Source organism: Siphateles boraxobius, unplaced genomic scaffold (assembly GCF_051911475.1).
Source record: "Siphateles boraxobius isolate OS27281-9 unplaced genomic scaffold, OSU_SipBor_1 22, whole genome shotgun sequence".
Taxonomy (NCBI): Eukaryota; Metazoa; Chordata; class Actinopteri; order Cypriniformes; family Leuciscidae; genus Siphateles; species Siphateles boraxobius.
Window position 1 is genome coordinate 37,308,657 of NW_027508833.1, and position 19,048 is coordinate 37,327,704.

At 36.8% G+C, this 19,048-nt stretch overlaps 3 protein-coding genes across 4 annotated transcripts in view; 1 reads left to right on the forward strand and 2 right to left on the reverse strand.

The window, feature by feature from the left end:
• rnf144aa (ring finger protein 144aa) overlaps nt 1–2,351 on the reverse strand; it is a 41,023-nt gene extending 38,672 nt beyond the window's left edge. The window contains exon 1 of the mRNA XM_077240060.1: nt 2,175–2,351. The gene's annotated coding sequence lies outside the window, so the exon portion shown is untranslated. The remainder of the gene's footprint in view (nt 1–2,174) is intronic.
• Nucleotides 2,352–3,357: 1,006 nt separating this feature from the next.
• Nucleotides 3,358–8,831, reverse strand: rsad2 (radical S-adenosyl methionine domain containing 2). Of its 2 annotated transcripts, XM_077239996.1 has the most exons (6): nt 7,169–8,831; nt 6,577–6,738; nt 5,168–5,397; nt 4,922–5,071; nt 4,628–4,660; nt 3,358–4,280 (listed from the first exon to the last, which is right to left on the reverse strand). In XM_077239996.1, the coding sequence occupies exons 1-6, from the start codon at nt 7,464–7,466 to the stop codon at nt 4,155–4,157; spliced, it is 999 nt and encodes a 332-aa protein (XP_077096111.1). In that variant the 5' UTR covers nt 7,467–8,831; the 3' UTR covers nt 3,358–4,154. The 2 variants fall into 2 exon arrangements, with proteins under 2 accessions (XP_077096111.1, XP_077096112.1); XM_077239997.1 differs by lacking the exons at nt 3,358–4,280; nt 4,628–4,660 and adding an exon at nt 4,699–4,816 and having other exon boundaries at nt 4,904–5,071; nt 7,169–7,554.
• cmpk2 (cytidine monophosphate (UMP-CMP) kinase 2, mitochondrial) lies at nt 8,659–13,849 on the forward strand. The gene is made up of 5 exons (XM_077239994.1): nt 8,659–9,363; nt 10,347–10,461; nt 10,641–10,842; nt 11,934–12,167; nt 13,029–13,849. The coding sequence occupies exons 1-5, from the start codon at nt 8,785–8,787 to the stop codon at nt 13,147–13,149; spliced, it is 1,251 nt and encodes a 416-aa protein (XP_077096109.1). The 5' UTR covers nt 8,659–8,784; the 3' UTR covers nt 13,150–13,849.
• Nucleotides 13,850–19,048: the final 5,199 nt, after the last annotated feature.

The following is a 19,048-nucleotide window of genomic DNA, read 5'->3' on the forward strand; positions in this document are numbered from 1 at the left end:
CGCACCAACGTTTTTTGATCAATTCCGAAACCGCATCCGCGGCGCTGACTGTTTTAAGGTCTATGAGCAATGCGAGGCGCTGCTGTCGCGAGGCTAGAAAGCTCTTGGCTGTTCTAGAAAGAACACTGATCCAATGCAGCAAAGATATTTAAAGGCTAAAGTCCCTAGTATATTGGCGAAGTTGTATCCCCAGAATATCAGCAGTGAACTCCGTCTCCGATCGGCGCCCAGGGATAAATATGAATAAGTAAATAGCCTATCATGCACATCGGCAAACCTGACCTTACCTGACTAGGCTACTGTAGACTAAAATTTTATCATTTCGTTTTGAATTTAGTTTAAAAGTAGGCATTTAGGCCCAGCCTACGCCGAGATTCGATTCATTTATGAGACGAGCTCCAGTTCACGCGCAAGAGATCGCACCTGCGATTCCACATCCTTCTGATTATATGTCTGCTATTTGCTTCTTATTTCCAGGCAATTAGTTAATGAAACAGTGATTACAATTAAGGTACAATTTATACAAAACGAAATTAATTTAAAGAAAGGCTTTCTACATTGGGTTTGGGTTTGGGTGCTGGCTATTTAAAGCGGTTTACCGCCATACCGCGGGAAAATCTTGCTTTTCAACCGCGGTTAGAAAAAATCCATAGCGCCCCAGCCCTAGTTATGGCATCTACTTGTAGGCCAACTCAGAGGGATTTGGACTACATGTTTGCATTAATATGGAATATTGCATAAAACATTTGCGAATAAAGCAGAAAAGTATCTATAATATAAATGGAAGTTGCTTCAATCAGGGAAGCCATAGGTGATCTTTTTTCCTACATCATAAATGACTTGCACCTCAGAGCACGTAGACGAAAACCAATAAACACTTTCATGCATTCAGATACCTGGTATTTAGTAAATGCAATCATGAGACACTTCTGGGAGGTCATTAAACCAAATCATTTTGATGACAGACCGTGGCTCAGGCATTTCAGAATAATCAAACCAACATTTGAGATGCTATGCAATAAAACTGGTCTGCTGGTTAGTCCAGTTATCCAATCACATCCACTGTTGAGGCAAAGTCAAGTGAGTTTTTTGTTGCACATCACGGGATTTATTCAGTAAATGTGTCATAGTTTATGCGCATGTCTTTTTATCGAAAACAAATATATACAAAAAGTATGCACATTTTTTGAATTTATGTGCATTGTGCATCTTGGTTCATAAAAAGTGTGTAGCCTAAACAAAAACAATAAATCTTTATACAAACAACAAATTGTAAATTTAACTTGGTGGGGCAGAGAAACTGATACTTGTGATATTGGGGAAATAGTATTAATTCTGGATATTACCATATATCCTCAAAGCAATTCTACTTTTGTTGACAAACATTTTGAATATGATTAATCATTGGTTTGTTTTAAAAATTAAAACCCCATCCTTGTCTCCTGCCTTCTTGCAATATTACAAACAACTTTCAAACCAAATGTACCTTCCTCAAAACATTTTCTTGAGATGTCAACAGATGCATTGAGAATATTCTGGTCCTTTGGATCACACATTCAGTTTTCACGACCCAGGGAGAACCTTATTCCTTTACTGCACAATCCCCAAAAAAGCATGGAAAATCCCTATAACTCAAAGCTACTTACTGTCTTTCCATGGAATGTTCAAGGGTTTATGTCAAAACTTAACAATCTACACAATCCTGATCCTCTAGACTAGACCCCTGCAGAGCACCAGCACCTAAACTGGAGCACATCAACTCCTCAAACACCCGAATGGGTCAATTCATATGAATATTTGCATCATCTGACTGGACTGGCCGAGGGTCCCACGATCCCAAAACAGAGTGTGCTGCCCTGCCTACCTAGGCAGCTTTTTTTAGGCATTACAGCAGCATTTTTGGACATCACGATGCCCCAAAATGCTGTCTAGGTAGGCAGCACACCAGGTTTTATTAACGCATTTCTAAAAATGAAAAAAATTAAACCGAAATGTTGATATATTGACAGCTGACATAGACATTTGGCTTTAAACGAAAGAACGCTGAACAAATCCTATTGCATTAATGAAAGTCAATCTAGTGCCATATGCAGCGAATACTGTGGATAAGCAAACATTCTAGTTTAAGACAGACACGTTCATCATATCTATCTGTAATTGCACGAGCGTTTTACCTTATGTCTTCATGTAGTTTTGCAGGCAGATATAAGAATCAGCTAAACCGTCGGACGCGTTGCGAAGACGCCATTAGTCTGAGTATTTCCTAGCACTGTTCTGTACGTCTCTTTATATTTGTAATGTGTCTCTGAGGCGAAGGCGCAGCACTAGCGCCCTCTATTGGGTGCAATACCAAACTATGGGGCTTTAGAGAAGTCCCAATAGAGTCTGTCTGCAGCCTGCAAGACTTCAAGTTACGCCCCTTCCATTTACGCCCCATTCAGGTTACCCCAACTTCAAGTTGCTCACTGTTTTTTGGTTGTTTTTTTTTCGACTTAAGCACAGACCGGTCGCTGTATGATATCAACGCACGAGTTTAACATAAACTGAACATACTATAGTTGATTAAACTGACTCTTAGCTGTTCAAAAACCGAAATGCTTGTTTTGGTGCCAGGGTAGCACCTATTGCAAGAAACCATATTGCAATTTATTGTTTTATGAATTATTCGCCCCACCTCATCTAAAGTGTGAAGCAAGCACTAATAGGCCTATATCCTTTTAGAATTTATTTCTTTATTTCTTTCTTCTTCTTTTTTTATAAATAATTGTAGACATATTTTGACGTCTTATTGTATGCCTGATTCGCTGATGATTAAAATTTTTGACTGATATCAACAGCACTGAACAGTTAAATGCACCGTTGACAAACAAATCTTATGATACTTTTGAGAAAAATGAACAAGGGGGCGAAGTTGAGGGAACATTATCTTACACGTATCATGAGGTGTCAACCTGAAGTTTATTCTGATTTTATTAACCATCTTTCGAATTTTCTGTAGCCTACTTTTATTTATCTTTATCTGAAAGGATGAACTATTTCGAAGTATTTTCAAGTATATAGCCTACTGCAACAAAATGTGTCAGATCCAAAGACCTGTTTTTTTTATATATATATATTATTATTTGGGTATTATGAAAGACTAACAGGGTGAAATATTACACATGTATTCGTTTGGGCAACATAGTAGGACATTTATGATGATGGGGACTGATAACAGGGATTACAAATGCAACTGAGCAGCGAGAGCTGTTAGCAAAATCAGTAAAAACATTTTAAAAAGAGTATTTTGTATGAAGATCCTATTCATCTTAAAAGATGACTCTTTGAGCAGTTTGAACAATTACATGAGATCAGATGTAACACGTTGTCAAAAAAGTTTATTTACATAATAAAATAAAATACAATATAAAGTTACAACTTCACTGTAAAATGAAAGGATAATCGAGGTATCATTTTGATTTCCATAGATTTCTTTTTCAAGGTGCCTCAGTGAACTTCTCTTCATGATAGAAGTGATTTAAAGCTTAATGGCGTGGGGTTACAGGAGATAGTCTTTTGAGATCTTGCAAGAACTAGAAAACTCCCCTTATAGAAAAGGAGCTTAAAAGAGTCCAACATTGTGATCTGAGGAGCCTCAAACTGTGGCTTAAGTAAATTACCAGTTCAACTGTATGGCAATTAAAGCATCTAAGGTGCATTAAGTCTTAATTTTAACTCAAAGTGTCTTCATGCCTTCAGAGTGCACGTTAAAATAGGTAGATCATTTATCAATAATTTTCCTACAGGATTACATAAAAACAATTACTTCTACTAAAAAAGTCAAGGTAAAGAAAAACAGCAAAGTAAGAGTTAAAAACATACTTTGGGTAATGCAAATACTCAAGCATAATACAAATAAAAAATGTAGCATATATCTATACAAATAATCAATATCTATAATATAAGTATTTCAGTGCAGTAGAATCTCCTTAAAAAAATATTGAATATACAGACATAGGCACCAATATATCAAATCAGCTTGTAAATATACCGTATGATTATTTATTGTTTAGCATTTATAAATTAAATCAGCTTTCAATGTAAACACAGAGTAAAAAAAGCAATATTCAGAAAAGTCACCACTCCAGTTTCATATCTTCCTTGCTCCACACATATTACCCCCCTCTTATGAGGAACATCTTCTCATCAAAACCACTGAACTTGATGGCCTCTTCCACACCAACATCCAGAATGGACTTTGACGGATCTTTCCTTCCCTCTCGGCAATCCAAGAAGCGCATCTGCGGAATCAGATATGGAAGATTAAAAATCTATTTATGATGATTGCTCTCTCTGATGATGTAGCGTAGACAGCATGATTATTAATAGAGATCAAAGATTATCCAAGGGGGAGAAGTAATTTGAAGCCTGGAATGAGGCAAATTACTGCAGGCCTTATTAGATTCCTATCCATAATCCCTTCACTAGTGATATGATGACATAATGTAATTTAAAGGGATCATTGACACTGTAATAATAGTGTAATCTAATATACAAAAAATCCTTTAGACTCCAATGACAACATAATTAAATATTTATTTAAAAAATCCTTTGCGCAATAATGAGAAGAAAATATGACACCACTTACATATTCATCAAGAATCAGGTAAGAGTCTCTCATCTGTAAAAGGGAAAATAAACAATTCGCATCAAGTTAACAGTATGCTTTATATTCAAATTCCTAGCTTCCATCTCTGAACAGACAGATTTTTATTTAAATTCAAAACTCTTTTACGTCTTAAAGCTTCGGTAATGAATTGAAACTGAGAGTTTATTGCTGTATTACCCATAATTTGAAGCCACTTTATCAAGGAAATTGTAAGCTATTTTGAAACAGTGATCTGAATTGAGCCAAAGTATGCACTCTGTGTTTCAAAATTACCTTTTGATTAGACTCTGGAACCAGACACTTGACGCTCTGATGGCGTTCCAGGAAGTCTTGGAATTGCTGCTCACTAATGAGAAATTTCTCTGCCTCGCGGAGGCTGTTCTCCCCTGCGTTTTCACCATCGATTAGCAGACACTGGAAGACCTGTGTGAACATTGCAAATACACACATATTCAGCAGCCTGGTTATAACGATAGAGGAATCGATCATGGAAGTCTGTAGTAAAAGAAGTAACTGTACCTTCCAGCGCACTGGGTTCAGAGCAGTGATCTCCTCTGTCATATCTTCGTCCACATTGTAGGTGTTGATAACCGAGTTGATTTTGAAAGCCACCTTGTAGTCCCGGCACCAGATACAAACTTTATGTAGATTGTCCAAATGGCTCTTCCTGCCCTGACCTCGACCAATGACTTTATTGGTGTCTTCGTTAAAACTGTCGCAAGATACTGCAAGAATGTCCAAGTAGTCCCCTATAGAATACAGATGCAAATTAAATTGACCAATTTAGGAGCTGACAGTGCTATACTCTAACCCCTGGTTTCACAGACCAGGGTTAAGCCTATCTCAGACAAAAATGCATGTGTGAGCTGTTTTAACTGAAAGTAACTTGCACTGACATATCTTAAAATATGTCAGTGCCATAGTTTTGTTTATAAGGCATGTTTATAAAAGCTACTTAAATGTACTAATTGAACTAAGGCCTAATTCTGGCTTAATCTAAGCCCTGTCTGTGAAACTGGGCCTATATGTGTAGGGGAAGTATTTTTCTGGCTAATTTTGTCACCATATGCAAATACCTTTGATAATTTTAAGCAAGATTTAAAAATATGCTAAAAATAACCACCCATTTTAGCATTCCAAAATTAAGTATTTTATAATAAAAAAAATGTTTAGCAATACTGTTCAAATGAATGTGAAATATTATTTCAGTTTAAAATAACTGTTTTCTTCTTTAATATATTTAAAATACATTTTATTATGTGATTCTGTGATTCAGATTCTGTCTTTATAGTGTCAGTGATCCTTTATAAATCATTCTAATATTCTGATTTGGTGATATATATATATTATCAATGTTGAAAACAGTTGTGCTGCCTAATTTGTTCAAAATAACAACATTTATTTGAAATAGAAATCTTTTGTCACATTATAAGTGTCTTAACTGTCACATTTGATCAATTCAATGCATCCTTACTGAATAAAAACCTTTTACTCACACCCAACTTTTGTATGGATGCCCCCCCCCCCCCCCATACTTTTTATACAGGCAGTGCCAGGGATTCTCATGTGCATGAATTAAAAATAAAGATCAATTGTTTTATCAAATCTCGTTACAAACAATGAACGAATTGGAACAGACAAAAGAAATGCAGAATGCAGTGCATAGTGACAAACAGGTGTTCATGAAAGTGCTGTGGTGGATTTTGTTGCTAGTGTGCAAACATTATATTAATAGGCTACTTAATATTAATATTCTTAATATTCAATTATTAATAATTAACCTATAAGTATGTAATTATATTTTGTAGAGCTGTATGTAATCAACATTGAGATTGTTATTACCGTGAAAAATGTGTAACGTTCACGTTCACCCTAAAGTGCTTTAAAACGATCTTTGCTGACCTCTGGTGGTCAGGAATGATTCTCACCGTATTTCTGAAACCAGGATTCTTTAATCAGACTGCCATTACTAACGATACTGACGCTCGGAAGCTGCAGCTCCTGTTTGCAGTATCGCACCAACTCTCCCAGAAAAGAGCCTTTCTCGTGAAGAAAGGGCTCTCCACCCGAAAAGTTGACTTTTTCCATTCCTGAAACAGACAAACCAAGTTTTAGAATAAAAAAAGACAGTCTAGTCATCGTTAAAGTTGAAATGGGAAAAATAGATCATTCAGAATTATATTGAATTATTAATTATGACAATTATAATGAAAATATATATATATATATATATATATATCAGTTTATATTAATAACTAGGCTACATTAAATTATTAATGTCGAATGATCTCAGGCGAGTGACAGGTTGCCCCGCCCTCGTGCCATTAATCGCGTCAGATAAACATGGGGAAAGTTATTTTGAATAAATATTACGAGGGCACATGCCTTTTATTATGTATTTATTTATTTATTTAACCTATTTTAAAATAATGATTTGTACGGATAAATAATTTATAATAAATTCTGCAATATTCCATAAAACATTTTTAATTTTAATTGCATGGTGACATGTTAGGTTACCTGCTTCTTTCAGAAGTCGTAACCCTCGCTTTGCCTCTTCAATAGGCAAGACGAACGAGGTCTTCGCAGTGTGGAAGCAAAATCCACATTTGTAATTGCACTGCCGGGTAAAATGGTAGTTTACACTGCTTGGAGTGGTCAGCTGTGCGCTGGATCCCTCTTTCTGCTCTTTGGTGTGAATCTTCGGACGACTGATCATCCCAAGGGGTTGCAGTGTGCCTGATACCATCAGCAAAAACCATCGCAACAGGGCTGAAAAGACGCTGTGGATGTTCTCGAAACACAACTGCATCGACATTCTTGCGAAACCAACTTGGTTTGATGTCACTATGGTGAAGACTGATACTCAGAGAGCTCACGCCTCCCTTTTTATAGGACAATCTCAAGTTACTGTTCTGATCAGTTTCTGTTCTTGCTCGGGGGGGACTGAAAACGAAAGATAAATAGCTGTCAGCTAAGTCAAACACTTTGGCGAAAAACGAAAGACAATTAGCTGAGTCAAACATAATAGGCGTAGCGTAGTTTCATTTTCCTTAGTCACCTCTGGATTTAGTAAATATATTTATACCATCATGGCCGATGCAGCTACATATTATTCTTTTATTTTATAGGAATGTATTTGCTTGTCCTATCATTTAGGACACTATAGCCCAACAACATAATATCATAGCCTATCTTAAGTTTCAATTCTCACTATTAACTAACTATTATCTGCGACGTTTGCCTCAATAAACTCCTAATTACTGCTTATTTATAGTTAGGGATGTAGAATATGGTCATGCAGAATAAGGCATTAGTGCTTTATAAGTATGCTGCTCAAACATAAAATTAGCCTTATAGTGAGAATTGGACCCTAAATTTAATATAATTAAGGATAGCTGAACTGGATAAACCTGCTTAAACCCAGCCTTGATCTCTTGATATCCTTGATTTCCATTACACGAGAGTAGCCTAGACGTTGAAGTTTTAATGGAAATCAAGGATAGCTGAACTGGATAAACCTGCTTAAACCCAGCCTAACTACCATGGAAGTAAAATAATTGCAAATGTTTTTGAAACAAAAAAGCCTGTTTTATTGTATTAATTGAAAAAAAAAATATGCATTGCATATTGCATAATATTATCCATGCGTGTATTTTAATGCATTATATTTTTAGGGCTTGCATTTTTATGGGCTGAAATTTAGCATGGCTGATTAAATTCAAAATATTTCAAACACATTTTCATTAGTAAAATTTCAATAATCCAGAAATATTCACTGCTTAAATATTCTACCATTTTGAATTTCAGAACATCAAAATGCAAACCCTGAAATCCAAAACATTAAAATGCAAGCAGGGTTAATGCAATGCCTATTTTTTCAAGTAGTGCAATTCAACAGGCTTTTTTGTTTCAAAAGCATTTGGCATTTTACTTCCATAGCTTAACTTCACCGTAACTAGGCTACTGTTGTTTTTAGAATGTGTGACTGACTCAGCTGCTCGTTTCGTGAGTTATGTAAGCGGACGGCTATCCTACTTTCGTTTTCGGGTCTAGTTTCGTTTCTCTGTAACCGCTAGCTAATAAAAATGTGATTCTTCCTTATATAGGCTAAATTCTATCTAACACCGTTCAGAATGCTAAGGAGAGCAATGTTTCGCTGTGGAGAGCTGTGTTCGCGTGTTTTTGCGGTGGAGTTTGATTTGCGCGCTGAACCTCTTTATTTCACACTGAGCTCAAGCCCACAGGTTCTCCATCATGATCATCAACAGCTCTTTGGAGAGTGTGGGAAGCTCTTCTCGCTACACGTCCAAAGTGAGAACAGAATCGAGACAGCGCAAACGCACGCCGAAATAAAACACAAGCTGTCTTCAACAATCTCGCGAGATTGCGATGTTTTTGAAGCGTCATCGTTTATTCCGGACGACGAAAATAGCGTCGTTAAAGGCTTTTTTATACGAGACAAATCCACTACAACACTTTCAGAGGACTTATTAAACACATTGCGGCAGAGTAAAACTGTATGTGTGTTTTCATACAAGCGCGAGGGTCAGTACTGCTGGCAGGAGCTGTGGTCACCTGTCAGTCAAGTGAAAGAGTCAGTGAGACAGTACATCACTCCTGCTACAGCAGAACAGCATCACCCATCCACACTGAACATCAGGAACTCCGATGTCTTCTACAGTTTGGACGAAGCCTATAAGGTTATTCAGGAGGTACAGTAGGATTTTGAAACATTTTGGGACCAGAGTATCGTAGCTACTATAGACTATTATTATAAATATAGCCTACTATACTACTACTAATGCAGAAACGATGGATTAAATGAATCAAAAGTGACTGTAGTCATTTATAGCCTAATGTTAATATAGTGGGACCGGGGACAGTTGCAACACTTTTTGCATTTGGCTCTGTTATTCAGAGACGGTTTGGAATAGACAAACCAATTGTTTATACAATAAACTTATAGTCCATAGTCTAAACTATTTAAAGATAATTACAGAATCTACATTTTTCACAATTTGCATTTGAATGTACGGAGTCAGATTTTGCAACTGACCCGGGCCTGGGGACAGTTGCAACATGTTACATACAATATATTGAATATATGTCAGTGATAGCAAAATGATTATTATCAAAAATGTAAGTTATAATAATATTACAGTGTTATTTATTCATCAGCTTTGATTAGATGACAAGATTTGTCAAGATTAGTAGGCCTTATATGCAGAAGTCGAATCGAATCGTAAATCGAGTTTTTTTATTAAAAAATCGCAGATTTTTTTAAGGGAAAAAAATCGCCCAGCTCTATTTCATACTCTAAAAACAGTTTTTCTTCAATAAATCCTGGAGAAGCTCAGGAATCTCCTTGATTTTTCTCTGCAACAGAAAAAATATATTTATTGCAACAATAAATATATATTTGAATATATATATCAAACCCGAACTAGTATGTTTATAAATGTATACAGTATACAAAAACAGCTGCAGTTATACCTTTCTAGATTATTTTACTTTAATGCTGAAATGAAAGTATGATTACCTGAAACTTGAAACTTGAAGTATGATTATCAGAAACTTGATTACCTGATATAAAGGAACAATGAACAATGAGTTAATTATTTAACCAATGAATTGCAGTACTCTAACCATAATGCAGCTTGAAGTGAAACATTACATCCTCCTCTGCCCATCCCAGTGCACTGACATTATCCCGGAGTCAAAGGAAGTCTTGAAGCTCGTAGACGAACAGTTGGAGACAAGCAGTGGTGATGGATTTCCTGTCATTGTGATCGAGGGACTTGACGCTACAGGTTAACACTGAGTCTTTCTGACAAATATTTTTGTTCAGCTTATTAATAACAAGCAGAAAGTAATATCATCTAAAAATTCATAGCTGTCAATATGATTCAAATCATGCTGAAACAAATAGTTTGCACTCAAAAAAAGTTTGTTGACTCCTCTTGATACCTTTCCCTGATTTCCCCTATAGGTAAAACTACTCTCACAGAAGCCCTGCGGGAGTCTCTGAATGCCACTCTGCTGAAATCTCCTCCCCAGTGCCTGGCTTCTTTCAGACAGCGCTTTGACTCAGAACCACCCCTCATCCGCAGAGCCTTTTACGCTCTGGGGAACTACATCACTGCAGCCCACATCGGAAAAGAGTCCTTAAGGAGTCCTGTCATAGTGGACAGGTAGAGCTATGTGCGCCACAAATACACTCACACGATTCAGCTGATGTTTGGGCAGCACTGTGGAACGTATAGGGTTATAGCAGATGTATGTGTTAAAACTTGATTTGTGGAAATTGAGGCTCGCTCAAACGTAAATGTTTATTTGAGGATGTTTTGAATATCGATCAGGTAAAATCATTTATATTTGTAATCAGAGCAGAATTTATCTGGCATAAAAAATACAATTTACATGGATGAAATTGAGGCTGTGAGAAATAGACTTTTAAACCTCACTCCCCTGGCCTCAAGAGGTGTGCTAGCGGCTAACGCTAGCGGCTGCAGTCTTTAGCGTCCTTGTTAGCGCACCAGCCTCCCATGCCAGAGTTTAAATCTCACACTGGGGTGCGTTTCCCAAAGCCAACTATGGCCGAAAGTTCCATAGTTAACAATAGAGTTCAATGGAACTTGTGATTCTGGCTTTTGCGACACGCACCCCGGAGCAGGGAGAGTAGGACCGGTTACATTTGGGGCCGTGACCGTGATGGGAGTGAGGTGTAGGGGAGTGAGTGTAACAGACGAAGGCCAGTAAGAGCTGTGCGTGTAAACCTCACTCCCCTGGCCTCAAGAGGCGTGCTAGCTAGAAGCTACAGTCTTTAGTGTGCCTAAGGTAGGAGGGCGCATGCCTCCTACGCCGGTTTGAATCCCGCTCAGAGCGGGTCAAGTAGGACCTGTTATATTTGGTGCCGTGACCCAGATTGGAGTGAGGTGTAGGGGTGTGTGTAACAGACGTAGGCCAGTAAGAGCTGTGCGTGTAAACCTCACTCCCCTGGCCTCAAGAGGCACTAGTGGCTTTGGTCTTTAGCATCCTTGTTAGCGCACCCACCTCCCAAGGTTCAAATCTCGTTCAGAGCGGGGCGAGTGGGACAGGTTACAGTTGGGGCTGTAACCCGAATGGGAGTGATGTTTGGGGGAGCTGAGTTTAACGTAGCCCAGTAAGAGCTGTGTGAGTGTAAACCTCACTCCCCTGGCCTCAAGAGGTACGCTAGTGTACATAGTGAACCTGGTGTAAGGCTAAAAAAATCTAAACAATTATTATTTTTTGTCTCCTTTAGGTATTGGCACAGCACAGCAGCGTATGCCATTGCCACAGCAGTCAGTGGGAGGGTTGAAAACCTCCCTAGGCTGGACTCAGATCTCTACCAGTGGCCAGGAGACCTGCTCAAACCAAACCTGGTGCTGCTTCTCACTGTCAGTCCAGAAGAAAGACTGAGAAGACTCAGAGACAGAGGACAGGACAAGACCGTTGAGGAGGCTGAGCTAGAGCTCAATCAGCTCTTCCGACTTAAGTAGGGCAACTTGTTGAAGTCTGTTATCTTTTAAGATCACTTGCTTACTGTATGTGATAACCCTTAAAGTTTTCAGATGTTGTGCATCTCTATATTAGTTGTACTGATTACTCTAAAGTAAATGTCAATAGCTATTTCTTGGGCATTTCCAGGTAATAGTTCCATTTGTGAGATAAAATGTGGCTTTTCTTAAATTAATTAAACTTAATATGAAACAATATTAATAACTCATAATAGAATTTCTCTTTAAAACATGTATTTGCCAACCCCAATCAAAATGTTTTAGGGTTGAATATAATGGGTAAAGAAGCCTTGATAAAGAAGACTTGATAAATACTTTTTTAACATGTGGTCAAAGAATTTATATCACTCCTTCATGATTTCAGAAACATCTAACCATTATTGTAATTTTGGATCATAATGGGCTTGAACAGAAAATGTAGAAACAATGACAAATTTAGCATTTTCTCTGGAAATGCATAAATCATTTTAGATAAAAAAAATAAAATAAAAAATACACCGATACTGAAATATGACACTGCTGCTAAAAAGTTTGGGGTCAGTATTTATTTATTTTTAAAGAAGTGAATACTTTTATTCAGCAAGGATGCATTTAATGGATCAAAAGTAACAACAATGACTTTTACTATTCTATTTTTTTATTTTTTATTATTCATCAAAGAATCCTGAACAAATCTATTTATGGTTATCACAAAAAGATTATGGCTCAATTTCCTGAAAATGACCCCTATTGGTAGCCAAATTTTTAAGATTTTCATCCAAACAATATCAAGTATATTCAAAAAGCCAATAAGCAAAACAGCTTTGGTGCACTCATGACAAATTGCTCTTTTTTTTCAGAGTGGAGGAAGCTTACAAGAGAATCCAGAATCCCGCCTGCATTATCGTGGATGCAAGCCCCTCTCCACAAGAAGTGCTGCAACAAGTGCAGCTTTTAATTAGGAACAAATGTCACTTGTAAACAACCGGCTCCCTGAGACAAGAAGCCCTGCAATCCCTCCGCAAACCACTAGATGGAAGTGCAGTGTTACAATTCCATCCTCAGTCAGCTAAACCCACTGGAAGAGCCCCAGTCAGCTGAGCCTGTTGATTGAAAGGGAGGCTGGTGGCTAACTGCCAGCATATATTTCAGGACTCGTATCTGGACATGTCACAACATATTCCCCTTCCCACAGAGCTTTAGTGATGACACCAGAGGCAAAGTTATTGCGGGTGCCGTACCTGGATGTCAGCTCTCATACGCAGGGTCACAGCGTCCACTTTCCTCACTCTGACTTATTCCCAGTGAAACACAGGAACTCAGCTAAAGAGGTTTGAGAATTCATCAATCACTTCAATTAGATTTAAACACAAGAACTCATTGTTGGTCAGCTCGGCATTCACTCCTATAGGAGATGGAATCAAGGGACCTTATGGAGGTATTAAAAGCAATAGATTTGGTCCAGGCAATTTAAACTTGCTTTGATTTGTTGCTGTTGCTTTTGGACCCAGACTCTGATCATTAATTAAGAGTGATATGCTAGGACAAAAATGTACATGTATAACTCAGTTTTCAGTTCCAGTGTGTTTATTGTACTGAAATAATCAGCAAAGAATACATTTTAATATAATACACATTTTTTGTTTTTTGTTTTTAAATAAAGTTCACCTAAAGATGAAAATACTCTCAAGAAGGGAAGACACTTGTCAAGCTCCAAAAAAACACTAAACAATTATTTTTATTTTTTTAATTAATTGATTTTGGTGATTGCTCTGAAATCTCATAAATTGTTTGTAAACACATCGTGCCAAGTTTTGACAGAGATGGAGATTTAATCTCTGTCAAAACTTGGCACGATGACAAACAATTTATGAGATTTCAGAGCAATCACCAAAATAAATGATTAAATAAATGAAAATGAACAACATAATAGTCCATGCTATATTGCAAACCAAACAATATTTGCGTGAACAGACTGATTTATTAATATTATAATTTTCTTGTTCTTTTTGAATTATATATATTTTTAGCTATTTAATCTCAATCTCTGTCAAAATTTTGGCACAATGTGTTTACAAACAATTTATGAGATTTCAGAGCAATCACCAAAAAAGACACAAAAAACACCATAAAAGTTGTCCATATATATTCCAAGTCAAACAATATTTTTGTTAACAAACTGATTTATTATTATTGATTTCCTTTTTCAACTGAAAATATTCCACCATAGTTATTAAATCTCAAATTGATTTAAATCTCAAAATCGAAATCCACATTTAGCACGGCACGCATGCAGGCGCTCACCATGCCCTCATACACTAACAACACCACACTTATCCTATAATTCATTTATATGGTGAGCACTGCATTTACCCAGTGATAGCAAGATTAATTAAAGGTTTTAGTAATTATGAGCTCAGTGAGGATATGGGCCAGGAAAGACGGAGTGACCCGTCTCCCTCACACTGATGCCTCAGCAGTGTGGAGAAGAGACTAGGGTATATTCATATGGCAATTAATGGAGTCCTGTAGATCACTGTCAGACGGCTTTCCACACCACTGCGCAATTACACATTCCCCTTAGCCAATTATTGAATCTCTTGCTATAGATGCAATTAAATGTTTATTTTTTAACACACTGCTTATATGCCTGGTGGTGGTTAATATTAATGAAGGCCAGATTTAAATATGCGGCGTGAGAAATGTACTGGTCAGTGATTTTAATAAACTCGCTCCAGTTAAATTCCTGAGATTTTCTGCTTGGAGACCACAGTGGTCCCCAGTGGTCATACAGTCGGGTTGATCAATTTTACATCTATTTGCAGTTGCCCTGAGAGGGAATATACAGTGTTTAAGGATTATATGTTCAGTTGCTATGGACAGACGCTCCTACAGCGCAGTCCTTATGAACTAGGGAGGGGGTCAAACATGCGCTCTTACAATACTGTGGGTGGCTTCTTTTTGAGCTGGGTTTTTTGTATTGCCATCCATTATTGGCTGTAATAAGTCTTTCTTATAGTGTATGGTGATAATATACAGAAGCATGTTTTTGTAAAAAAAAAAAAAGAAAGTACATTATCGTTCAAAGGTTTGGGGTTGGTAAGATTTATTTTTAAATGTGTTTGAAAGGGTCTTATGACTATCAAGGTTGCATTTATTGATTAAAATTCGAAAACAGTATAAAAATAACTATTTTACTTGAAGAGATTTAAAACGTAATTTATTCCTGTGATGAATTTTCAGCATCATTACTCCAGTCGTTAGTGTCACATGATCCTTCAGAAATCATTCTAATAGGCCTATAAAAAATTATTTATAAAAATTATAATTTATAATAATTTATCAACAAAAAAAACCGATACACTTTTTTCAGGATTCTTTGATGTAATAGAAATATTTTGTAACACTGTAAATGTCTACTGTCACTTTTAATGAAATGCATTCTGGCTTTAAGAAAAAAAAAAAAAAAAGAAAAAAAAAAAAAATATATATATATATATATATATACATACACTAACCCCAAACTTTTGAATAGTAGTGTAGTTGTAAGATAAAATAAGAAATATGGTCAGATTTGTGAGGTATAAAGTTGCAATTACAAGAGGTACAGTTCCTACTGAGAAATAAAGCCACAATTACCAGAAATAATGTCAATTTGAGAAATAATGTCAGAATAAAAAAAAATAAGGTCAGAAATAATTCGAGATATATTCGAGAAATAATGTTACAATTATGATTATGATTGTTACAAAAATGTATTTGTAATATGGTACATTGACATAAAAAGTAACAATTACAAGAAATAAAATCACAGTTTTTTTACACTAATGGAATACATTTTTTTTAATGAATAATTGTTAATATTTTCTTTAGATGTGAAGGATCTATACATATACCCTTCACTATATTGTAACTTGTTAATACCGTAAATCCATATCATTTATAACAGAAAGTAAATTTGAATAAACTTGATATACTTTACAACCTCATATATTCAAAACACTACAAACTACCAATCACGACCTTTCATTTCATTTCACTTTAAACTATTTATGGATAAGAGACCTTATTTCCAAACACTTTCATTTTAAAGCCATTTACAAATGTGGAGTGCAACAACTTTTATAGTATTCAGACATAAAAACAAAGCTGAACTGACCTCTTTAAATAAACATTTGATCATATGTGCTTTTGAAATATGAGAAATCAGGTCAGAGTGCAGAAAGTCTGTGAGGTAAAAGGTAATCCACCATCCTCCCCAGCAGGACCCACACAATCTACATCGGCCACTTCAATATTTCATTAGCACAACAAAGAACAAGAGAGAGAAAACACTCTCTGCAATAATTAAAGATCCAGCAGGGATGGAGCCGCACAGCAGTCTGCGGTCCCCCCCGCCTAAGTAATAGATCAAATGAAAGCTGTCCCTATGAACATGAATAATGAGTGAAGTGTGGTGGGGAAGTGGGGGTGGTATAGGATGGTGGGCTGGAGTGGGATCTAGAGACCTGGCACTGACACCCTCCTTCTCCGGGCCCAGAGACACTGCCAACCCAAGGGGGGGGGGGGTTCATGACTTTTAGGGGATTATGATAGAGACTATGATTTTGTGATTTGTAACGCTTTACAATAAAGTTATATACATTAATGGATGTCTTTTTTTGCATATCTTGGTTAATGTTCATTTATAAATATACTCTTGTCCATTGCTAGATCATGGTAGTTCTTAATGATGCTACATAACTTAATTATATTTAATAAAATTATTCGGACTGATGATGATTCTGAGATGAAAATGCTAGTAACTAACGCAACTTTCACGTGGATATGATGTACAGATCAATCAGATGGGCAGTTTCCCCTGAATGAATCACTGTTTTGAATAAATCATTGGTTCAGTGAATCATTTGACTAAGTTATAAAGATAGGCTGCATCCAAATATGCATATTGTACGTGAAAAGAGTAGAATGTCCGAATTCACAGTATTCATAAACCATTAGACAAATCTACCTCGATAAGTTTGAGATTCTGAAGTGCACATCTGATGGACACTTAATGACAATAATATATCGAATGTAGCATCTGGATTACATGAAGTAATATCCAGATATACTGTAACTGTTGTATTGTATAGGCTAATGCAAAATAAACCTTAAAAGTGACTTGATTAAGTATAGTGACAGTAGCCTGGGACAATGATCAGTTGTAGAGTTTAGCACTCATTATACACTTCCATTATACACTATCATACACTTGACCACGGGATGCTGCGATTGACCAATCAGAATCAAGTATTCCAGACACCCCATTATAGACTTTTTGAACAGCCTTTGTTCATATGAAGAACTGGGCAAATATATATACTCTTTACATTTATGGGTAGATGCACCCTTAAATATATACAGAGATGCACAAACAGAAAATGAGCCGAACATCAATGTGCATGTCACATTTGGGGTTTTTTTTTGGAGCATTTCTCGGATAGGATGAAATTGCAATGGGTGTTCCTGACAGCAGACAGAGGAGCTACTCCAGGAATTGTTAAATATTTAAACACGCTGCGAGATCTCATTAAAATCTGTACAAGCGCAGCCCACACCAAAACCCCCATCAGTGTCTAGCACAGTCATTTTGGATACTAGTCATAACTCAGTGAAGTGTGACACAACACTTATTATCTAAAGCTTCCTTGTCATACTAAGAACATCATATATCATCATTTCCAGTGAAATGAGGCAGCCTTTGAAGGAGATTCATAAAATCTTGGAGTGATTCGCTCTGCTTGAATTCTGACAGCCGAAGGCGGAAAACAACAAGAAATGGATCGAGGGTAGAAAAAAGTAAGGGAAAAGAAGAGTGCGTGACAGCTTGACTACACGACTAACTCTGTTGAGTAAACACAAAAACAGGATGGTGAACAAACTTGGGTTCTGCCTAGTGCTCTCTTCTATCAAAATCATGCCAATTAATTCTTTGTATTCTTAGCGTTACCCTATTTTTAACTGAGATGCCCTCTCACTTAAATTGATTTCCTGTGGAGAACTTGAATCTTCCTTGTATGCCATTCAAGATCTTCCCGTCCTTTCTCTTCCCCTTAGGAATAAATCAAAGACCGCGACTGCCTAGTTGCTGCGCGGCTGTGCATCTTTTTATACTTGAAAATGGTTTATTTTTGTTTTAGTGCCATTAATGGTGGGGCCCGCTTTAAACTTCATCAGTGTCAACCGTCGAGATGAAGCACTGTGTCTGTTTATCCCTCTCCCATCTCCTTGTTTATGTATTTATTGAGAACGTGTGTGCCGTACCGCTTTGGTTTTCACAAACCCAGTCCCCCCAAAATGAATGCAAGGCTGAAAAAAAGCTAAGATCTTGAATTGTGGAATAAATATTTTCTAAACAGCCTCTGCTGCACACTTAGATAAAAGTAGAGTGACTTCTTTCGCACTTACTTGAGCGTCTGTGGAAAATCGAGTCTACGACGAATGTAGCGCTCCAAAAGAAGGAGGTCCGCTCAATCGCAGCAGTTTACTCGATGCAATACTGGAGAGCATATATAATTATCACATACAACAACCAAGACCAACTTGGATGTGTATACATATTTCATAACTATTGTTCTCTGTCTTAAAGAAAAAAATAGTTTATCCAAGAATGAAAATTTTCATGTCGTTTCAAACCCGTATGATTTTCTTTCTTCTGCGCGTGTAATTCCCCCCCCCCCCTCCTCATATGAATAACTGAAGCATTTGAGCATCAAAAAGGCATGCAAAAGAACCATAAATGTCTCATAAAATCAGTTGGGCGCTTTATTTGAAGTCTTCTGAAGCCATGCGATAACTTTGTGTGAGGAACAAACCGAAAAGGTTGTTACTTATTGAC

Coding starts and splice junctions, on each gene's coding strand:
- rsad2 (XM_077239996.1), bottom strand. CDS start 7,466: ATGTCGATGCAGTTGTGTTTCGAGAACATCCACAGCGTCTTTTCAGCC. Junction 6,739..7,168: donor ACGACTTCTGAAAGAAGCAG/GTAACCTAACAT, acceptor TGTCTGTTTCAG/GAATGGAAAAAGTCAACTTT. Junction 4,281..4,627: donor ACCTGATTCTTGATGAATAT/GTAAGTGGTGTC, acceptor CTGATTCCGCAG/ATGCGCTTCTTGGATTGCCG.
- cmpk2 (XM_077239994.1), top strand. CDS start 8,785: ATGCTAAGGAGAGCAATGTTTCGCTGTGGAGAGCTGTGTTCGCGTGTT. Junction 10,462..10,640: donor CGAGGGACTTGACGCTACAG/GTTAACACTGAG, acceptor TTTCCCCTATAG/GTAAAACTACTCTCACAGAA. Junction 10,843..11,933: donor AGTCCTGTCATAGTGGACAG/GTAGAGCTATGT, acceptor TGTCTCCTTTAG/GTATTGGCACAGCACAGCAG.